General features: G+C 46.5%; 2 protein-coding genes across 2 annotated transcripts; one reads left to right on the top strand and one right to left on the bottom strand.

Moving 5' to 3' along the window:
- The first annotated feature begins 12492 nt into the window (after positions 1 to 12492).
- LOC132447677 (leptin-B-like) lies at positions 12493 to 13360 on the top strand. Its single transcript, XM_060038590.1, has one exon. It carries the CDS (start codon positions 12925 to 12927, stop codon positions 13351 to 13353), a length of 429 nt encoding a protein of 142 aa, XP_059894573.1. The 5' UTR covers positions 12493 to 12924; the 3' UTR covers positions 13354 to 13360.
- A 496-nt stretch (positions 13361 to 13856) lies between these two features.
- Positions 13857 to 17539, bottom strand: LOC132448056 (uncharacterized; the record flags this gene model as incomplete). The annotated part of the gene is made up of 2 exons (XM_060039119.1): positions 13857 to 15164; positions 17029 to 17539. Coding segments are annotated over 2 exons (897 nt in total), but the record flags the coding sequence as incomplete, so codon positions are not given.
- Between the last annotated feature and the right edge of the window lies 1 nt (position 17540).

Here is a 17540-nt window from a genome sequence, read left to right as displayed (position 1 = left end):
GAGATGAATGCATTATCTCCCGTGTGGTTTATCTTTTTTTTTTTTTGGAAGGGAGACGGTGACATGACATCTACCATTTCAATATATACAATGGTGTCAGTGTGAGTGCAGGGCGTTCACCGAGCGACCGTGCGTGCAGCCGAGAGACAGAGCCGAGAGCGAACGAGGCGGGTTTCCACACCACGGACGATTCCCCGCGTGAAGGGCCGCTCGCAGTTCAGCACCACGGACAGCGGCTCTGTCCTCCACACCCGTCGGTGGAAGCGCAAAAGCAGGAGGCGCCCAGCCGCCCATTTAGCCGTTCATCGTTGAAGTTGAGGTTCGCCCGAACAGGCTCTCTTCCTCACCTCTCAACGCAGCAACTTCCACTGCACTTTTGGTGCACAGGGAGGTTAAAATGGCGATGGCGGGGGCCATGTAGAAATGGCCGGAATGAATCTTCTTGATAGCTCCCCTTTGCACCTCATGATGCCAAATAGGTTTTACAAATCTACATTTAAAGCAAATATAGTCAGAATGAAAGTAAGAGTAATACACACTCCCCCAGAACCCCCCCCCCCCCCCCCCCCCCACTCCACCCCAGCAAAAGGATTGGAAAAAAACGAGATGTAAATTGAATTGATGATTCAATTTGACTCCAGTTCCTCATACATGACGCATTTACTGAGCCCAGCGGCAGATGGCCTCTAGTCAAGGGGAGGCCCGAGGAGACACCCTGATCCATGGTGGCCTTATAGCGGGATCCGTGTGTGTGTGTGTGTGTGTGTGTGTGTGTGTGTGTGTGTGTGTGTGTGTGCACTTTTAAAACAACGTTGCAGTAAAGAACAGGGACTTTGGTCGTTGTCAGCGCAGGGAGCTGTATGATGAAGCGTACATAGTCGGTATGTTAATATTTAATGCTGCGCTTATATGCATAGTCTTTTTGCATATGCTCACGTACATAAATCTGTGTGTGTACGTGTGTGTACGTGTGTGTGAACTGAAAATTATTCAAGGAATAAAGTCATTATTCAGTTTCCCTATTCCAAGATAGGTACAAATTTCATCTCCTCCTCCTGAAATATGAGGCTCACGACTTGCCCTCTCCCCAACATTCTTACATGCAAATGGATCTTCTGAGGTATTGTCTTAAAGTCCTTAACATGCATCTGGTCACGTGAAAAAAAGAGTTGGAGTCCAGAACGCATTAACGGTGAAACATAATGCTTCCAGAGTGGGAAGCTGTAATCTGATTAGAAACTAGTAAATCGACAATCAACAGAATTATCTTGCACTATTAGCAGTGATTAGATATGCAAGGCGCAATGACATCATTCTGTATGTTAGTGAAAAGAAACAGTAAAAGTTTGGCAAATATGGGTAAATGGAATGGAAATTGTGACATGAATGGTGCAGAAAAAAAACATTGTTTAGGAAATTATTCCACATATGTTGTGTTCGGTCAACTACTTTAGGAAGTGTATTGATGCTGTGAAGGAAGTTGGCTGCGTCACACATGATAGGCCTACTCCATCGCATGTACACTTAATACTGGGGTGCTAAATGTTTAGCAATAATGATAAGGTGCATGGGAATGAGTTCACCTTCATCAAGTTGTTGCACCAATTGCAATGTCACGATTGAGTGATCGGGGCTTTAGGTGAGACTTAAGATGCATAATTTCAGTCGGAACAGGGAATCACATCTCTGATTGGTTTTGGGAATCCACCTGGCCTGTCAATCACATTGCATTACCATAACTGCACCATAGGTTGGTGAATGCAACACTTCTCGACGACGGAGAGACGAAGGCACAGAGCGGAGAGGCACCAGGGAGTTTTGCTTTGTATAAACAGTATATTCTCCAAAGTCTTCTTCTGCTTCATCTCTTCAAGCTCAAACCTCCCGTAGCAGCTTACAGGGCCTTCTTCATGACGCCAGGGGGTCGTAGGTCGTCTGTCACAGGGTCATCATGTGATGTGACGGGGTCGAGGGTCAGTTGTCTCGGGGTCGTCATCACGTGTCCCTTGTGGCTGTGCTCCCTCGCTGCAGGTTCCCGGGGCTGATGGGAGCTCAGAGGAGGCGCCCCGTCGGAGGGTCTGCGGGGGACCCCCGGCTCAATTCCTGTCCACTGCGGGTCTTTTTGCGGTCTGGGCTTGCTGTTCCCACAGCCTTAGCCAGGAAGCCCTTACCCCAAAAAGCATCCGCGTTGGACCTCTGGCGTCTGGACGGGACAGCGACCAACCCCCCCCCCTAATGAGGACCTCAGCAGATACAAGGAGCACCAGGGGGGGGCGGGGGGGCACTGGGCCACAAGATGGAGGAGGTAATCCGGTCCAGAAGGGGCTGAAACTGTTGGTGGGTTCATCCACCGACAGGAATCTTCATTCATCTAATCCGACGAATTGTGTTCTATCAAATACACACCAAAAACATTTGCAGCCTAATTTCTAATATCCGCTTTTGGGATCATTATAAAATGAATACTTCAATTTCACTTTGGACTCTATTTGGCTTTTATTCATATATTTTACATTTTATAGACTCAATTATCAATCAATGAATAAGAAAAATATGAAAAGAACCATTAATTGCAGCCCTTCTATCCAGGCAATGGGAGGGATGTGAATCTTTAGGAAATGGATGTGTTACAATTATTATATATAATAAATAAATAAACGTGTATAAATATATATTGGGTATAAAACATTAGAATACGGCCGAAAACAAGGGTGTTCCTTTTGTAGGATGTAGTGGAAGATGATGCGAAGGTAAATGTCAGAATATGTTAATCCAGGAATTTGAGCAATTGTTAACATTTTACTATAATACTACAGAGGAAGACAGGAAGTAGAGACACTGCAACCAAGCGGTGCCAAAAGCAAGTCCATAGCCAAATCACTTAACCTAACTGGTAAGTTAACTCACCATTTTACCAGTAATTCGGCCCAAGAAATAAACTAATGGGAAGGGTATTAGAACAGACCCAGGTCACATTTAGTCCAGCTATGGCCAAAGCCAAGAGAAAGCGACCTCTGGAAAAAGGTTTTTTTTTTGCCAATAGTATTTCCCCTGTTTAACAACTCAAGACTTTGTACTAAAAAACAATACAGAATTGTTTATCAGCACTTGAGAGACTCACAGGACAAAATATGTATTTATTTTTAAATCCCTTTACGGTTGATCAGATATATATATATATCAATGAATACTTCAACCCAGCTCAGTACATACACTCCTTGATGTTGAAGTCTCTAGACTAGGGTCTAAAGCATATACGTTTGAATAAGTGTTGTTATCATGATAGACAGACACACACTCTTCATTATGTCACATTTTATTAATAGAATATACTTTTCTTAGTTATTCACATTATAATTTAACATAAATAACACATTTGTTGCAGTGTGTCATTTATTTTGAACAGTTGCAGAAAATGGCCAAATAAGTCCAGTGAAGACCTTAAAAGAAGAGTTACATAAGCTTTGTGTGCATCTTAATGCCTGGGAAACACAATCTGCTCGCTACGTCTATGCCTCAAGCCATGACATTGCCTACATACATGTACTGGGACACCAGCAGAGTGAGTGAGTGAGTGAGTGAGTGAGTAAACAGGATGGTTAATGTGTTTCCATATTTTGGTTGATTCCTGTACTTTTTGGGGGTTCTAAGTGTAATTAAGACAATGTATTGTACGTTGCCACATGCAGTAGTCACCTTAGTGGTCATTGTCTACATGTCCCTACTCGTCACTACTTATACATTGTATGCACACATATTCTAATCAAGGGGAGAAGTGTGTTCAGCACCACACTCAGATCTCTGGTTAAGGATATCAAAGCGGCATTCACAAACTTATATTTGGCTTAAAATCCACAACCATCAACATCAAATAGATGGAAAGGTTCATTAAAAAAAATATATATAGTTTCACCTGGGCTCCTTTTGAGCCTCCATTCAGTTGCATTGAGCAGGCTACAAAATACAAATATAACACGTCTGTTACTTACATTATATTCACTTGCTTGTGCCTTTGTTACAGCTGGGTGTGTCTGTGGCAGCATATCTGCCTCATCCGTTATCCGCAGGGTAAACAAACACCCAGCTACAAAGGCCTTAACGAACACCTTTACCACAGGTACAACTGTCTGTGTTCTGGGGGTCATGTTCACAGTGCTTTAATGTGATTGCAATGTCTCGCTGCGCTAAGGAAATGGCTTAACTGTTTCCTGTACTAACCGCTACTACGCTATGGGGTGTGACCAATGGGAACGGGACTTACAAGCGCATAAATTGGAAATGTACTTCCTGATCAATTTGCGATTAGATTTTATGAGAGTACCTGGGCATTTTAGCTCTTAAGATGTCCGTTTCTTAATTTGCAAGCCTGCTCAATGCAAGCGAATTGAGGGTCCAACACTTTGGAACTAAAATCTTTACGTATTTATTGGTGGGGAAATGGAATCGAAGCCATGTATGGACGTAGCGAGTTCTGGCGGGACACTCGTCATGCCCCGCCCCCAGCTGATGGCTACTGCGGTCCGATCACACGCTCCGACGCTGAGAAGTGATCCATTTTAGAGGTTCCATTTCACCCACCATAACCATCATCGTGTATTATACCCACATCATCGGTTGATATAGCTGATGTTGTACGGTACCCCATCATGGGGTGAATGTATCGTGCTCCCTGTTGTCCTACAGCATAGCGCCACTCCTTTGCCATGCTAAGGTGTATGACTATTTCAAGCAACAAATGGTTAAATCTATGACACAAGGGATATATAAAACTCATGCAAACATGTGAGAAAGACTGCTTTGTCTATACACGTTATGTATGCATGTGCAGAAAACATAAATGGTGACCTTCCGCATCCAACCTCTGTAGATATCATTCGGTAGGCCTTACAGTCTAAAAAATAAAGTACAGTCTTTATTTCTCATTACTTTCCCCCTAAAATGATGAATGGTACCAGTAATGTCTGAGGTGTGGTGGAAGAATATTGTCATGCTGACTGAGAATATGACAGTAGAGTGTAACTCTGCAAATTAATCTAAATTCTTGAACTTCAATAAAGTAACACAGTTGAGACAATGATTACTTCAGTGTGTCTTTTTTTATAGGTCTAGCCTACCGTCAATGCATCGTTTACTCAGTTTCTCTTGTCTTCTCCTGCTTTTGCTTTCCATGCAACATTGGAGTTGGAAAGAAAGTACGTATTCCTTCGTCAAACCGTAGGCCTACGGATTTGGGGTGATATGTTATCTCCGTCCATATAGCCCACTCTCCAGGGGAAAGAGATCAGGAGAAATCATGCATTTCAGAAATTGGACAATAAGTAGGCCTATAAGTTATTTGAGATCATATGGAGAAACAAATACGTCATACCAAACAACAATAGGCTAATCCATGCAAGCAAAAATAATTGGGCAGTAAATATACAGGTTACATTAAGCCATTTTTTTTTTTTGCAAATGTTAAGCGGATCCTTTGGGGGCTGCGGAGTGGGGAGGGGTGACCGTTTAGGGAGACGACCCAACTGTCTCTGCCCGCTCCCTCCCACAGAATATATATTTATGGATATCTGGAGCCCCCTTGCGGCCGGTTTTGGAACAACGTCTCCAGAAAACGAGGACGACCTTCACTGCTGCGAGACTGCCAGGGTTACTTGCCAACAAAAATGTTTATATAAAAAGGGAGCACAGAGCGTTTATCACGCATCAGTTGGACGGGTTAGGCCTACTGCTTGTTTTTACTGGCACCCCACCATAACATACTAGGTGTTACAGTAAACGATATGTCGAAAAAGTTCAACCACTATCGCCATCACCAGTTGTGCCGTTCAAGTCGCGCAGAATGTAAGGCTTGCAAACAGATCAAGGTCACACCTCTTAACACAATTTGTAAAGCATGTTTTCTAACATCCCATGCACGTTCTGCTAATTTGGTTTGATGCCGACAACACAAAGACCACAGACCGAAATAAGCATTCATATGAGTTCAGATTATATTTGAGTAAAATAAGGCATACTTCTATGGCGACACATTAGTGCCATAATTCACTAACGTGATAAAAGATGCATTCGGGCGTATTATATTATTCCACACGTGTAGATATTAACTGCGAGCGCGCAAATGATCTCTGCACGCGCAAAACAGCCTCTCGCGCGCGCAAATTACCACAGCGCGCGCAAAACAGCCTCTCGCGCGCGCAAATTACCTCAGCTCGCGCAAAACCTCTCGCGAAAGATGTTTTTACGCCCTCGCTCAAATTTAATTTTGGCACTATGGGGGAGGGAACCATGGCAGGGCGGGCTTTCCTATGATTGGCCGTTTCTGAAGCGCGATATTTGATTGACAGCCCTCCTCAGCCCTCCTCTCATTCAATTCGGAATTGTACAGCAAATGGCTGAAACGATAGTTACGTATTGTAACTCCAGATTCTATGAGTATAGGCGCAGCCTATACTCATAGAATCGGCCATAGAAGTGTCGGCCTCATTGTCCTTTAAATAGCTGAAGAAAAGCTGTTTATTGGGAGCAGAATGTCCGCCGGCGCCCGACTATATCTGCGAAATGCGGACGTCGTTGAGGCACGCCTCACGCGGACGTAATTGAGGCCCACGCTGTTGGTGGTCGGGGATTACAAAATGTTCAGTGCTACGGCTCACGCCTAGGGATAACCCAATAGCGATAGCCTTAAAAGGCTGCACCTTTACTCATAGAATCTAGAGTTACAATAAGTAACTATCGTTTCAGCCATTTACTGTACAATTCAGAATTGAATGAGAGGAGGGCTGAGGAGGGCTGTCAATCAAATATCGTGCATCAGAAACGGCCAATCATAGGAAAGCCCGCCCTGCCTTGGTTCCCTCCCCCATAGTGCCAAAATTAAATTTGAGCGAGAGCGTAAAAACATCTTTCGCGAGAGGTTTTGCGCGCGCTGAGGTAATTTGCGCGCGCGAGAGGCTGTTTTGCGCGCGCTGAGGTAATTTGCGCGCGCGAGAGGCTGTTTTGCTCGCGCAGAGATCATTTGCGCGCTCGCAGTTAATATCTACGCGTGTGGAATTATATAATACGCCCGAATGCATCTTTTATCACATTAGTGAATTATGGCATTAATGTGTCGCCATATACTTCCCAGACAGGAAATGAGGGGGGGGGGGGGGGGGGGGATTTAATATATAAATTGGCTCTAGCTAAACCAAGGGATGACGCAATATTGTTTACAGTTAGGAGGGGTAGAAGACGCACTCAGTAACAGACCCTGGGGTCTCATTTATAACCGTTGCGTACGCATTAAACGGGGCTGAAAGTGGCGTACGTGACTTTCCACCCCAAGGTTGTGATCTATAAAATACTAACTTGACGGGAGAATGTGCGCAGCCCTAAGCCAACTCTGACCCATGCGCACACATGGTTTGGAGGAAAATGAGAATTGGCGACGCAGACGGTGTGGTGGTGAACTGAAGTCAGACAAATGTAGAGTGAGAAGAACGATTATGTTTCAACATCGCACTTCATCAATTTAATTTCAACCCGTATCATGCGTTAAATCGATGTAATCTGAATAATTGAAGTCAACTGCTTTATTTTCTCCGTTATAACTCCAGAAACATCTCCTTAGAATCAAAATCTAAATTCTCTATATTTAATCCCGTCACTCCATACTGTCCACTGACGGCGCGACTGCATGGAATAAAGCATCTGTCCAACATGTGTCAATAACATCATATTTTTATGTGACACTGTAAACACATAATCAAATGTCAATTAAATCCCAAGTGTGGAAATCCAAGCCACACTCCTCATCACAACCGTTATATTATTGTCCATTCCTCTTGATGCTTTTCATGACAAATCAGGCATTAAAAAGGGGTTGTTCAAGAACATTTTACGTGGGTGATTACAAACTGATTATCCAAGGTGTTCTCGGTAAGTCTTATTACCGTAACCCTATAACTACAGCGGTGAGCCCCATGCGTAATGCTGCACCATGGCACTGCTGGCACTGCTGGAGGACCATGCAAATGGCAGGATTCGGAGAGAGAGGGTCTTCAGGGACCATAACGATTTATTGGTACATAAAAATATGTACCTTTATGTCAGACCACTTCTTTTTTAATTCTTTGACTGTGCGCTCCGTGCCACTGACAGAGTTCACTGCTGCAGCAACATGTTGCCACTCACTCTGCTTTTCGGGCCACCACCTCTCCCACAAGTGTCTCCACTTCAACCTCAGTGAACTTTCGCTTTTTTGCTTATCTCAGTCCTTCTGCCATTGTTTCCGACAAGGCATAATGCTTGCATCTGAGTCTGTTTTTTTGCAGATCGCATTCACGGTCGGTCGTTTGCATTGACCATTTATGGTTAAAAAGGGGCGTGTACAGGGCGGAACGTGAAGCTGATTCAGCTGCGCACAGTTGTAGGCACTCTGTGGTGTGATTTATAAAGCAAAGATTGCGTACGGTGTGCGTACGCAGGGTTTTATAAGTCTGAATATTTTTTGGCGCACGCAAAACTTGGCTTTTGGGCGTACGTAGTAACGTTCCCACACACAGTTTTGTGCGTGGGATCTTTACTAAAAGTGTACATACGCCCAAAAGCCAAGTTTTGCGTGCGGCAAAAAATATTCAGACTTATAAAACCCTGCGTACGCACACCGTACTCAATCTTTGGTGCAGCATTACCAGGGCGCTCACCTCTATTTATAGGGTTATGGTAATAAGACTGACAGAGTACACCTTGGATAATCAGTTTGTAATCGCACGTAAAATGTTCTTGAACATAACCCCTTTTTAATGCCTGATTTGTCATGAAAAGCATCAAGAGTAACGGACAACGATTGTGGCTTGGTTTTCCACATTTGGGATTTAATTGACATTTGATTATGTGTTTACAGTGTCACAAAAATATTATGTTATTGACACATGTTGGACAGATGCTTTATTCCATGCAGTGGCACCGTCAGTGGACAGTATGGATCGACGGGATTAAATATAGAGAATTTATTTTTATTTCTTTACTAAGGAGATGTTTCTGGAGTTATAACTGAGAAATAACGCAGTTGACTTAAATTATTCTAATTATTCTGATTACATAGATTTAACGCATGATACGGGTTGAAATTAAATTTATGAAGTGCGATGTTAAAACATAATCGTTCTTCTCACTCTACAATTCTTCTGTCTGACTTCAGTTCACCACCACACCATCTGTGTCGCCAATTCTCCTTTTCCTCCAAACCATGCGCATGCATGGGTCAGAGTTGGCGTAGGGCAACGCACATTCTCCCGTAATTTTTTTTTTTATAGATCACAACCTTGGCGTGGGAAGTCACGTACGCCAATTTCAGCCCCGTTTTGTGCGTACGCAACGGTTATAAATGAGACCCCTGGGCATTTGGTTTGTTTATGCATACACTACACAGACAAGTGATTCTGCAGACAGTGATGAAGCTCCCCAGGAGAGTTGAGCAATAGTGCAAAAGGTTTGCTCAACATCAAAGATTCATCGGATATGATTAAATACTAATTTAAAGAATCACAGACAACTGCACGCAAGTTTTTCCACATTAGCCTACCATATGGTTTTGCTTTACTTGTCAAGAGCGTCGCTCTGCACGGTTCGTTTTTGAACAAGGTGGTCGGACCATAGCTGGAAATCAATAACTCCTCAGCAAGGCCAGACTGATATTCATTGCGAAACGTAAACGTGAATATCAGGATGGTTTATCTCGGCTAATGATATTGTCACGACCCCACTGGTATATTGAAAACGTTTCTCTGTCTAGGCAGGAGTCGAGACAGACTGGTAGAAAACCACAGCTGGCAGGCCTCTAGCTTCCGGCCACCTGAGTAGTGACTCACCTGGGTTCCTGGCGAGCTCTGGTCCTTCTCTCTCTTGTTGAGGGATAGCCCAAGCGTTGGGGTGAACGGTAGCCTGTCCCATTCTGTTAATGTTTGACATATAACATAGACGAACACTTGACAAACATACATGACAAAGGGGAGGTCACGTTCCCCGTGGTAATCCTTAAATCCTGGTGTTGTCCTTTTATGAGGGCGGATAGGATTTACATTGTCTTGGGTTGGGTTGGTTTCTGAGCGTCACCAAGTCTGGGCACCATGCTGTCTATCCAGCCACCATCTTGCTTCTGTCTGCCATCTTGGATCCGTCAGGTGACCATAATCAAGGCCAATCAAGGGAGCCACTCCCACAGTTACCATGACAACCACATACCCACCAGCTTTACATTAGGCCACTCAACAGTAGGATCATGACAGTATGCACATAATGTCACAATGAGTAAGATTGAGCTAGTGAGGTGGGAGACCTTCAGAATAAAAAATAACACTGTTCTGCATCTCTAACTGGCTGTGCAACTGTGTGACCCAAATTAGCATATAGTAGTGATGGGCGATTCATGACGATTCGTTCCTTTTCAACAAATACACATTACGAATTGTATCTGTGAGTGGATTGTTCATCTCGTTCTTTCGTTGTTTGATTTGCACACGTGTAAATGACGATCTGACTCAAAAAGATTTGTTAATCTGAATGAACGAGTCCGAAAAAAGAGCCAAACTTTGCCTCACAGAAAAAATTTAACTAACAAATCGATAGGATGTGCAGACAGAAAACAGAGGAAATACTGGGGTATTAAAAAGTCCTTTAATGCTACATTCATTGGAATACCTGGTTGGTCATTGCTTCCAGTAAGGCCTCATGGCCTGGGGCCATGAGGCAACATTAAGGGAAGAGATATTTAGCGGCTTTGTCATAGAAGGATTTCCACAGAGCTATGAAGTAACGCGCACACACACACACACACACACACACACACACACACACACACACACACACACACACACACACACACACACACACACACACACACACACACACCACACAAAACAAGATTGCTTGTTTGTCCACAAACACAATTAAATCTGCCCTACTTTTAGCACTGTGGTTATCAGGCTGCCAGCTATGGTCCACTGACCGCTATGTGTAAATTTGGAGACAAATTGCCATAGTGTTGTGTTTTAACTGGCAGTTAATCTTTCTCTGATGGTCACACCTGCCCCCTCATATGTGTGTGTGTGCCGCCACTGCAGCAGAGAACGACCAGCGGTTCAGAACCTACCGAGTGCATGAGGTCAGCTTTACAATTAAGACCGATAAGCAAATGGCCACACCATCTCTTGAGTTCTTAAAGTTAACTTAACTGTACTGGTAGGCTACAAAGCATTGTTTGTGTGTGACAAAAGATACCGTTTCCTGTAGCATATAACTATGTTATTTCTGTGAGTTGATAGAAATAACATAGTAAACATAGATAATTGAGGATTCTGGACTAAAGAGGCGACCTTTTGATTAACAAATATGGCAATTAAGTTTTGGGTTCATGTACACGGGGGGGGGGGGGGGGGAGCGTAGGAAGAGTGGTGGGAGAGATCGTATGTCATGAAGGACTTCCATTAATGAATCACCCATTGGCTTTATGAGGGTATTTAAAGGAGGCGAAGCCTGGTGATAGGTGGTCTATATGCTGATGCTCACCCCTCACAGACGGACGGACAACACTCCCGGGACAGCAGGTACGGTCATGATCGCCTGTACTGCGATACACACGATAGGCTGGTTAAAAAAGAGTACTTTGTTTATAGGCTTCTTTGTATTTACTTCATCTACTTTTTATTCAATAAGTAAAGTTTGTATTATGGATTCTATATTGAAATATATTTGTTGGAAAAAGTAAAATAATTGTACTTTGTGACTCCAAAAAAAAAGGTTATCACCATTGAATGCACTGAATTATTATCAAAATTATCCTTATGTAAATAATATAACTATTTTATTTCATTATATTATTATAATATCACTATTAATAACAGTTAATGCAAATTATATATATTTACAGTAACCTATTATTTAATTGTACATGTGTTTTTATACTTCAGTGTGTTCTGCTGTTAACTCTTTTGAAATTGTATTAATAGTTTACCAATAACTAACAAAAAAGAAAATACAATACGTCTATATATGAAATATGTTTAGGATTATTGGATTTTTTAAATTGTCAATTAGACCAGGCATGGACTATATGTGGCGACGCGAGAGAGAGGGAAGTTCCTGCTCATTTGAAAATCCTTTTTGCAGCTTTTAATCTTTCGCTATTCCTCCCAGAATGGTCGTGTACGGCGAGCTCTTGTGGGTCTCTGTGGTGATGTTACCCACCTGCACAGCTCTCCCCACCCAGGCAGAGTCCACGATGGACACCATCAACTACATCGCCCGGACCACTCTGGTGCACATCAGTAGAATAGGTCCCATGGTAGGGTGGGGGGTGACATCGTTACACCATAGCTTACCATGTCATGTCAGTGACACAGTAATACTAATGACTACTTTTAATGATCTGCATCTTAACTTGTATCCCTCCTTCTTAGTTACATGCTGCTTAATGCAAGAAGCCTGTTTATTTAACACTGGTACGTGAAGGGTCAAAGAATGAATATGTGTTTATCAAAGCCCATAGAGAGCCTGGAATAGAAAGTTCGCAAACCAAAACAAAATTAAATATTTATAATGACACATTTGCAATCAAAGAAGAACTTATTTGGAAAAACAATGAAACAGTCAAGTTGACAAACTGTGTTGGTGTATCCGTTTTGTATAGTTTTTTCTAATGTGTATGTTGCCCTATGTTTATTGTTAAGTTTGTATTCTTCTGTGTCGGTGTGTGTATTCTTCTGTGTTGTTGTGTGTATTCTTCTGTGTTGTTGTGTGTATTCTTCTGTGTCGGTGTGTATTCTGCTGTGTTGTGTGTATTCTTCTGTGTTGTTGTGTGTATTCTTCTGTGTTGCGGTGTGTATTCTTCTGTGTCGGTGTGTATCCTGCTGTGTTGTGTGCATTTTTGTGTCTACAGTTCTGTATTTGATGCCACCTTTCTCTTTTAAAAACAAACCCATTATGCTCCAAAACAATCCCAAAATGAAACACAATCAAAATAACCCGCAACAAACATGGATGCGTTCCCCCCTCCAGGGTATGGCCAGCCCCCCGATCCCCGTGGACCCCCCTACCATCGGGGACCTCAACAGCATCAGCCAGTACCTCTCCCTGCTGGAGGCCGAGCTCAAGGGGCTCGGCTTGGAGCCCCTGGCCCAGATCGAGGCCGACGTGTCCAGCCTGAACGGCTTCGTGCGCCACCTGGCCGAGACCCTGCACTGCCTCCTCGATGCGGACCAGCCCGTCTGGGTCAGGGAGGAGCGCTTCCCGGTGACCCGTTGGTACGAGTGCCTGAGGAAGGTCCAGGTGTACCTCGAGGAACTACTGCGCCACACGGACCAGCTGGGCGCCTGCTGACAGCTGATGAGGGAACCCTTCCAGTCGCTTTGCCGGGGACTATTCGGACAGATGTCCGGTGGCCGGAGAAGTGAGCAATAGCAATGCATGTCGATTTTGATATCTTATTTCCCTTTTCTTGAATTCTGTTTTTTATGATTTGGGAATGGACTTTGATTGTCTCGGTGCAGGGCTGCACATTTCTCAGGAAACCTTGGAGTGAGATTTAACCGATCCACTTGTTTGTCAAACCTAAAATAAGTGATAGGTGGTCAATGATCGCTATCGACCACTGGTATAAGACGCTCTGATCTACACCAGACCTAGGACTGCGGTCCCCCACAACCCTCTCCATCGGGGCAGTATTTTATTTTTAGTTGGCAAAACTTGATCCACTTACTTTTTAAGCACTGCAGCGCAACTCGAAAAAAAGACTTCTGTCATGTGAATGAAGAATGTTCAAAACATGCCCATAGGTTTAGTATTTGTATCCCTGAACACCTGACAGATATCCCAGAAAGCCATTATTCAAGAAATATTTTTTTATTTGTGATCTCTCATTGCATGAATTGACATATTGATTGGCGGATGTGCAATTATGTCAAGGAATTAAAACAATTTCATACAAGTGGGCAATTTCTCAGCATTTCTCAGCATTTTTCTCTGTGCAAACTAAGCAGGCATATAGAGAACTATATCGTGACAAATAAACAGTGACACATGCCCAATTCAAGGTAACCTGCTCTGAGAGTTCTCAACAGCTTTCTGACTACCTTTATCAATGTACTCTTATTGTAAATTGTCACCAAACACATACATTTAAAAGCTCAGTTCTAAGGACACTTTGTCATGCTCTTAATAATAAGCAAGTAAAATAACATAAAGCAACACTGGCCACTGATGGAAATTGTACTGCCTGGGTTTGTATATAAATATTAAATTAACATTATCTACGTTAAATACAATACACATAAAACGTTGAAACTTCAGTGGTTTACACTTTGCATAACAGATAAAAACTTCAAATGAAATGGAAAGCCTCAAACAAGGGACAGAGAACCTAACAACCAACCGGTCCGTGTTTGCACGACTTCGTAGTTTGCATTGTTCCGTTGTTCACGCATCGCTCCGAGCCGCCAGTGGTTCCTCCTATGGGAGTGCAGACGGACGCCGTTTTGATTGAGGCGGCGTAACGAACCTCCCCGTTCTTCATTGAGGGCATTTAGCCGACGCTTTTATCCAAAGCGACTTACAAGGTTTAGTGCACACATTCACACACCGACGGCGGAGTAAAACCGTGCAAGGCGACAGCCGGCCTATCCGGAGACAGTCGGGTTCGGTAACTTGCTCGGCGACACCTCGACACATGAGCGTGGGGGGCATCGAACTAGCAACCTCACAGCTTCTGACTCCCGGCGTTCCCCCGTGTTTGCGCGTCGATCGTGTCTAAACAACGTCCGTGAGCGCTCGAGGCCTTCCTGAGCTCGCTGCCGACGCCGCCAGCGAGCTCAGGAAGGCCTCGAGCGCGGCGAGGTACTCGTCGCGGTGGCACCGCAGGTGGGCGGCGTGCACGGACACGGGCCAGCGGCGGCGGTCCACCGCCACGCCCCGCCCCCGCCACAGCTCCATCACCGTCTCCATGGCGACCGGGTCGCACATGACGTCGTTGTCGCAGAAGAAGAAGAGCGCCGGCGCGCGCACGGGGTTGTTGCGGAACACGTGCACGCCGCTGTCGTAGAAGTCGGCCGTGTGGCGACGGAAGAGCCAGAAGAAGAGCAGGGCGGCGTTCCTCACCAGGAACTCCAGACGGGGAAACAGAGTCTTACCCAGGCCTGGGGAGGGGGGGGAGGGGGAGGGGGGGAGGGAGAGGGGGGAGAGGGAGAGGTAGGGAGGGAGGGGGAGGGAGAGGGAGGGAGGGAGAGGCGGGGAGAGGGAGAGAGGGGGAGGGAGGGGAGAGAGGGAGGGGAGAGAGGGAGGGGGGGAGGGAGAGGGGGGAGAGAGAGGGAGGGAGAGAGGGGGAGAGGGGGGAGAGGGAGAGGGGGGGGAGGGAGAGAGGGAGGGAGGGAGAGAGAGAGGGGAGGGAGAGAGAGAGAGGGAGGGGGAGGGAGAGAGGGAGGCAGGGAGAGAGGGAGGGAGAGGGAGGGAGAGAGGGATAGGGAGAGAGGGAGGGAGAGAGAGAGAGAGAGAGAGAGAAAGGGGGGAGGGTGGGGTGGGAGAGGGAGGGAGGAAGAGAGAGAGAGGGGGGAGGGAGGGGGGGAGAGAGAGAGAAAGGGGGGAGGGTGGGGTGGGAGAGGGAGGGAGGAAGAGAGAGAGAGGGGGGAGGGAGAGGGGGGAGAGAGAGGGAGGGAGAGAGGGGGAGGGAGGGGGAGGGAGAGAGGGAGGGAGAGAGAGAGGGGGAGGGAGAGAGAGAGAGAGGGAGGGGGAGGGAGAGAGGGAGGGAGAGGGAGAGGGAGAGAGAGAGAGAGAGAGAGAGAGAGAGAGAGAGAAAGGGGGGAGGGTGGGGTGGGAGAGGGAGGGAGGAAGAGAGAGAGAGGGGGGAGAGAGGGAGGGAGACAGAGGGGGAGGGAGAGGGAGAGAGGGGGAGGGAGGGAGATTGATTTTGTATCTTTTGTTTGCTTTTCTTTGTTTATTCTGCATTATGAAAATCTCCAAACTTGAATTTGCGAGGGAGAGAAAGTCCATCAGTAACACTGTTTGTGTTGAAGGCTACTTCAGTCTGACACTAGAGACACTCTCTGAGTACATGAAAGACAGAGCTACAATGTTATAATGCTAACCTACAAAGTGAGAGCCAGGTTGAACCATGAGTACATTCAGTACCAAGAGAAGATCGAGAGCAGAGGACATAACAACTCGTGGTACTCCATTTGTATTGACCTTGATCACCTTGTCTCCACTCTAACTCTGGACACAATTTAAGGCTTAACTTACAAATTCAACCTCTTCCCTGCTGCTACGGGGCAGGATTAGGAAGCTGTGAACATGGTTTTGTATCCAAGATGAATATTCTTGAGCCAGAGGAGAACGTTTAACACCTTCATTTATTTTGGACTCTCTATTAAGCCAGCCGCTGTGACGCATGTTGGCTCTAGACTCCACCACACGGCAGCTGACCCCCCCCCCCGCCGCCAGGAGAGACCCCACGTGACGTGCTGCTTGGACCCTCGAGGCATCCCAGCTGCTCTGGCCACAGTAGGATATTATCTTTAGAGAGATTATTCATTGTGATCAAATCACTCCTTTAACATGATGCACAAGGGTCTGGTGATCGGATGCTTTCTGCAAGACAGAACAAAGTCGGCAAAACAAATCCGCCGCCTGCCATAACCTTCGGCTAATGTTGCTTGTTTAGGGTGATCCCATCGGTGGGTATCAGTGCTGTGATAAGGAACGCTAGTTTCCGCTTCGCCCTAGCTTTGTTCCCGTTTTGGTCGATTTGACCCCCAGTTGACCCCGGACTACATTTCTCCAGACTGAGAAACCCAGCCAGAGGGATTACCCGAAGTTAGCAGTTCTGTTCTCACCCAAGGGTGGCTCAGCCGAGGCATTAAAGATTCAGCGGCTCAACGCGCGTATCAAACCCCAAAAGTACCCCGAGCCCGCCGCCCCCCCGAGCCCGGCCCCCCAGAGCCCGGCCCCCCAGAGCCCGGCCCCCCAGAGCCCGCCCCGGCCCCTCATTGGTCGACGGCCTCTCACCTGCGGCCATGTGCTCCAGGCTCCCGGCCACCATGCTGTCGTAGACGTGCCCCCGGACCCTCTCCGTGATGCGGGCGTACCTCTCGGGACCCTGGGCCAGGTGGCTCAGCATGGTGGAGAAGGTATAGCCGCCGATGGAGACGGCGTGCACCAGCAGGGGGCGCCGCTGCAGCCAGGGCTGCTCCAGGAGGCGGAGCACGTCCCGGCCGTACGCCAGCCCCCAGCGCGGCCACAGGAAGAGGCGCGCGCCGCTCTCCACCGTCAGCACGTCCATGCCGCGCCCCAGGTACAGCGCCCGGTACTTGGCCAGCGCCTCGGGTCTGGCGCCCAGCCAGGGGAGGAAGAGGACCAGGGTGCGGGGGGCCGGCGAGGGGGGGGTGGGGGCCGGCGGGGGACCCCCCCCTGGGTCGGACCGGGAGGGGTCCGGGGGAGGGGGCGTGTGGGGGTCCGGGTGGTAGTGGTACGTGATGCTGCTGCTGATCTTGCGGGTGAGGGGGCCAGCCGGGGCGTCA

Source organism: Gadus macrocephalus, chromosome 19 (assembly GCF_031168955.1).
Source record: "Gadus macrocephalus chromosome 19, ASM3116895v1".
NCBI lineage: Eukaryota > Metazoa > Chordata > Actinopteri > Gadiformes > Gadidae > Gadus > Gadus macrocephalus.
The sequence above is the reverse complement of the archived record's forward strand: the minus strand, read 5'-3'. Positions and strand labels throughout refer to the sequence as shown.